Source organism: Bison bison, unplaced genomic scaffold, assembly GCF_000754665.1.
Source record: "Bison bison bison isolate TAMUID 2011002044 unplaced genomic scaffold, Bison_UMD1.0 scf7180017864313, whole genome shotgun sequence".
In the NCBI taxonomy this organism is placed as follows: domain Eukaryota; kingdom Metazoa; phylum Chordata; class Mammalia; order Artiodactyla; family Bovidae; genus Bison; species Bison bison.
In genome coordinates this window covers 3,593,897-3,598,555 of record NW_011494885.1, presented here as the reverse complement: position 1 = coordinate 3,598,555, position 4,659 = coordinate 3,593,897, and the positions used below count along the sequence as shown (strand labels likewise).

At 48.8% G+C, this 4,659-nt stretch overlaps 1 protein-coding gene across 1 annotated transcript in view; it reads left to right on the top strand.

Annotated features, from left to right (window-relative positions):
* SLC8A2 (solute carrier family 8 (sodium/calcium exchanger), member 2) overlaps positions 1 to 4,659 on the top strand; it is a gene marked incomplete at its 3' end in the record, with an annotated part of 28,300 nt that overhangs the window by 7,874 nt on the left and 15,767 nt on the right. Inside the window, exon 3 of the mRNA XM_010852718.1 lies at positions 4,386 to 4,644. Within this exon, the coding sequence (XP_010851020.1) occupies positions 4,386 to 4,644 (259 nt within the window). The remainder of the gene's footprint in view (positions 1 to 4,385; positions 4,645 to 4,659) is intronic.

Genomic DNA, 4,659 nt, shown 5'->3' with positions numbered 1-4,659 from the left:
ACTTTCATCAAGAGGCTCTTTAGTTCTTCTTCACTTTCTGCCATAAGGGTGGTGTCATCTGAGTATCTGAGGTTATTGATATTTCTCCCAGCAATCTTGATTCCAGCTTGTGCTTCCTCCAGCCCAGCTCCCATGGTTTTCTGTAATAATAACATGTACCACATGTCTTTTCTGTGCCAGAAATGAACCTGGGCAATGGAGACCATCAATAAATGAAAGATGTAGAAATCCCTGCCTGCTCTAACACAGCTGACACTCTCTTGGGAAAGACATGTCATTAGAAAGTATACATTCAATGTATTAAAATGTCAGAGAGTGGTGAGAAGAGTGAAGAAAAAATACAGCAGGATACAAGAGAGTGTTGATGGCTGATCTTCTCATAGGTTTCACTTACTAAGTTGAAACTGAACTGTTCACATATCTTTATTCTGTCTTCCCGTAGCATGGGACCCCTTTGGCCGCCCCTGACCTCCTCCCTTCATCCTTCCCCTCATCCCACATCTCTAGCCTCCTTCAACTGAAGAACAGGCATTCACCATGTGAGGGCTTGCCGTCAGTCCACCTCTTCATCCTTCCACTCCTCCTGCACCTCTGGTCTGCATCACCCTCATCAAAACCCCAAGCCTTTGCAAAAGGAAGTGAGTACAGGTATCACTTGCTGGGATCAGAGGCTGCCTTCTCACCTGCAAATGACCTTGGGAAGGAGATGTTTGAAGTGAAGGAGTAAATGCTGCTCAGTGGTGGAGCCAGAGCTAGGAAGAATTGACACCTTTCCATATGTCTCTACTCTCCCAACCCAGTTGATATTCACAGGCCTGGCATCACTTATCAAGGCAGCTTAGGTCTAGGACTGGGAGGAGGACACCGAAGTTCCAGCCCCAGCTTAGCCCTGCCCCCTGTTCCTTGGGTAAGTTCCTGCCTCAGTCTGGGCAGGTAGGACTGTCATGTACAGTTGTTGAGGTTGTACACTGCAAAAGAGCAACATGTCTAAGGAAGTGCTATTCACATAGTGGACATTGTAGAGTTCTGTGTCTATGATGACAGTTCCAGATTCATGGAAAGAGTGTCTTGAAGAAAGGATACCTTTTTCTAACTTGCCTGCAGGCATCACTAGGCTAAGGGTGGTTCTGTGGGGTTTTAGTTTCTCCAAATTAAAAATGACCTCTATGACCCCCAAATGACACAGCTCTTCCAAGATTCTGAGATTTAAGCCTCTATAATCCTAACACACTAAGGGTCGAAGGTTTTAAGATTCCAGAATTCCAAGGTTTTAGTATTCTAATCTGGACCCCAGCCCATCTCTAATCTGACGGTTCTAAGATTTTTCATCTTCTCAGATTTTGTGCATCCAGTGTTGGAATATGAGTCCTGGGAACCTAGCCTTCTATGATTCTGAAACCTGGTTTCTAAAATCCCCATGTTCTTTTTCTCCCCAGCTTTTTATTTTGAAAAATTTCACACCTACAGAAGGACTGCAAATACATAGCCTGGAGAACCTTCATATAACCTCCACACAGATATTCACCAATTGTGCCTATTTTGTCCTGTGGGCATTCATGCTCTTCAATATATAATAGATGTTTTGAGGTGCTACTTTACTTTTTAAATTTTTAGTTTATAGATATGAGTATAGTTGATTTACAGTGTTGTGTTAGTTGTGGCTGTACAACAAAGTGACTCAGTTATACATATGTGTATATCCATTCTCTTTCAGATTCTTTTCCCATGTAAGTGATTACAGAATATTGAGTTCCCTGGGCTATACAGTAGGTCCTTGTTGATTATCTCTTTTATATATAGTAGTGTGTCTACATTGATCCCAAATTCCTAATTTATCCCTCCACCCACCCCCCACCTTTCCCCTTTGGTAACCATAAATTTGTTTTTGAAAAAAAAAAAATAACGGTGGCACTTTATTAGAGTGAGGGTCAGACAGCATGACCATTCACCCATCAACAGAGGCATGCATCTCCTAAGAATGATGACATACTCCCACATCATCCCAACCCAGTGATCACACGCAGGACGTTTAAGATTGCATCAGTATGACGACCCAATCTACAGTCCACGCTTGCCTGTCCCCAGTCACCCTTGTCTCACCCTTTATAGCTGTGTTTTCACTCCCTCCCTCTCTTCCCATCTGATCCAGAAACCACTTGGCATATTTGGTTGTCGTGTCTCTTTCGCCTTCTTCAATCTGGATCACTCCCTCGGTCTTTCCGTGACTTTGGTGACGCCAACACTTTGGTCTGAATTTCTCTTTTGGCTGTGCCACATGGCATGTGGGATCTTAGTTCCCCAACCAGGGACCGAACCCACGCCCCCTGCACTGGAAGCATCGAGTCTTAACTCCTGGACCTCCAGGGAAGTCCCACTCTGACACTTTGGAAAACGATAGGCCACGTACTCGAACAATCTTCAGTGTGGCTTCGTCTGATGTTTCCTCATGATTAGATTCACGTGATGCACTTTGGCAGGAATCCAGCTGTCCTCAGGGCATCATGCCAGAAGGCACATGATGCCCACGTGTCCCTTTACGGACAATGTCCAGTTCCCCTGTATTAACTCAATCCTTGTAACACTGCCACGAGGAAGACAGGGTTATTAAATCCATTTTACAGATGAGGAAACCGAGGCTCAGAAGGCTGCTGAGTCCTAACTGCCCAAGACCACACAGCTGGCACAGGCAGCTTGGAGCAGGTTGGCCTGCCTTAGCCACCATGGACAGCGCCCTCTGAGCTGAGGGCAGCAGCCACGGGAAGCTCTTATTCCCTCCATCCAGGTCTTGTCATACAGTTCTACCCCTGCCAGAACCCTGGGGTCTCTCTACCTCCCCCATAGAGGAAGGGAGGGGTAAATGACAGATTTTTGACTTTCGTTAACACCCCAGAGTCATCACTGTCCCGCCCAAGTTTCACCCTGATGAATGTCTTGGCCTTGTTCCCTCCCCCAGCCCATTATAGAGCATCTTGCTTGTGCTTTAGAAACTTACACAGCCGACACTCTTTTAAACCTAAGCCAGTTGATGTCCTTCCTCTCCTCGGAGGCCTCCATGGCTCTCCTCTCACTGGAGTAAAAGCCAAAGTTTTCACCGTGGCTCACCAAGGCCCCATGACATCTTCCCCTGTTCCCTCGGTCACCCCATCTCCCACTCTCTCCCTCCCTGCTCCTTTGGATGCGGCCACACTGGCATCCCTGATCTTCCTCAAGCACTCCTGCCCACTGGTGCCTCATGACATTTGCACTGGCTGTTCCCTTTACAGGAACAGTCTTTCCCAGATCTCCTCCATGTGGCTCCCTCCCTCAGGTCTCTGCTCAGATGGCACCCCCGCCCCCAGACAAGCTTTCCCTGACCACTTTCACACAGCTCCTTCTCTGCACTCTCTACCCTTGTTCCTTTATTTTCTCCACATAGCATCATCACCACCTTACTTTTTGTTTTATTACCTTATGTTTTATTACCCATCTCCTGCCCTGGAACAGAAGCTCCACCAGAGCAAAGATTCTTCTCTGATCTGGTTTTGCTGCTGTTTCTCCAACACTAAGAACAGTGCCTGGCACACAGCAGATGCTCATTACCTATCTCATTATGAACGGACTGTAATTAAATCCCGAGATGTGTAAGTGCCACTGTGATACGGCTGTGCCATGGGGCTCTTCCCGTGTTCCCAACACTGCTGTTCCCATGTTCCCACACTGAAAGCATGTGTTGAATGACTGAATGAAGTCAAGTTAAAGACTGTGGATTTTCTGCTGGGGATATCTGGGAGCACAGAATGGTTTTTATGGGAAGTATGACAATGTCAACTGTGGGCCCTATGTACCTGTTACTCCAAGTATGGTCCATGTTGCAAAATCACTGGGGTCCTTTGGGCGCTAAGTAGAAATGCAGAGCCTTGAAACCCCAGAGCTACTGAACCACAATCTGCATTTTCACAAGATGTCCCAGGGAATTCCTGTGGACACTGAGATTCAAGAAGCGTGGCTGTGAAACACTCCAACCTCCCTCTCCACCCTAAGACTTTGCATGTACTGTTCCCTCTGCTGGGGGGTCTCCTGCCCACTAAGCCTTCTCCTGTGAAGCCTGCCTCGATCTCACCTTCATCACCTGTTTAATGCCACTACTCCTGATGAGTTCCATGGTGGGAGGGAACCCCTCCATGGTTTTTGTTCTCCCTCGGCATCTCCTGTTCGGGAAAAGCCCACCTTCATTCACCCTCGGTATTGTTTGTTTCACGTCTGTCCACCATTATACTTGTAAGTTCTTCCGGTGGTGCGGCGCCCTCCTCCAGGAAGCCCACCCTGAACCCCCACCCCCCACACCTCCCCGGCCCACAGCCCTGAGAGCGACTTCACCCTTCTCTCTCCCCGCTCCTCCACCGCAGCGAGGGCACGCTGGTGTTCAAGCCGGGCGAGACGCTGAAGGAGCTGCGGATCGGCATCATCGACGACGACATCTTCGAGGAGGATGAGCACTTCTTCGTGCGGCTGCTGAACCTGCGCGTGGGCGACGCGCAGGGCATGTTCGAGCCCGACGGCGGTGGGCGGCCCAAGGGGCGGCTGGTGTCGCCGCTGCTGGCCACCGTCACCATCCTGGACGACGACCACGCGGGCATCTTCTCCTTCCAGGACCGCCTGCTGCACGTGAGCGAGTGCATG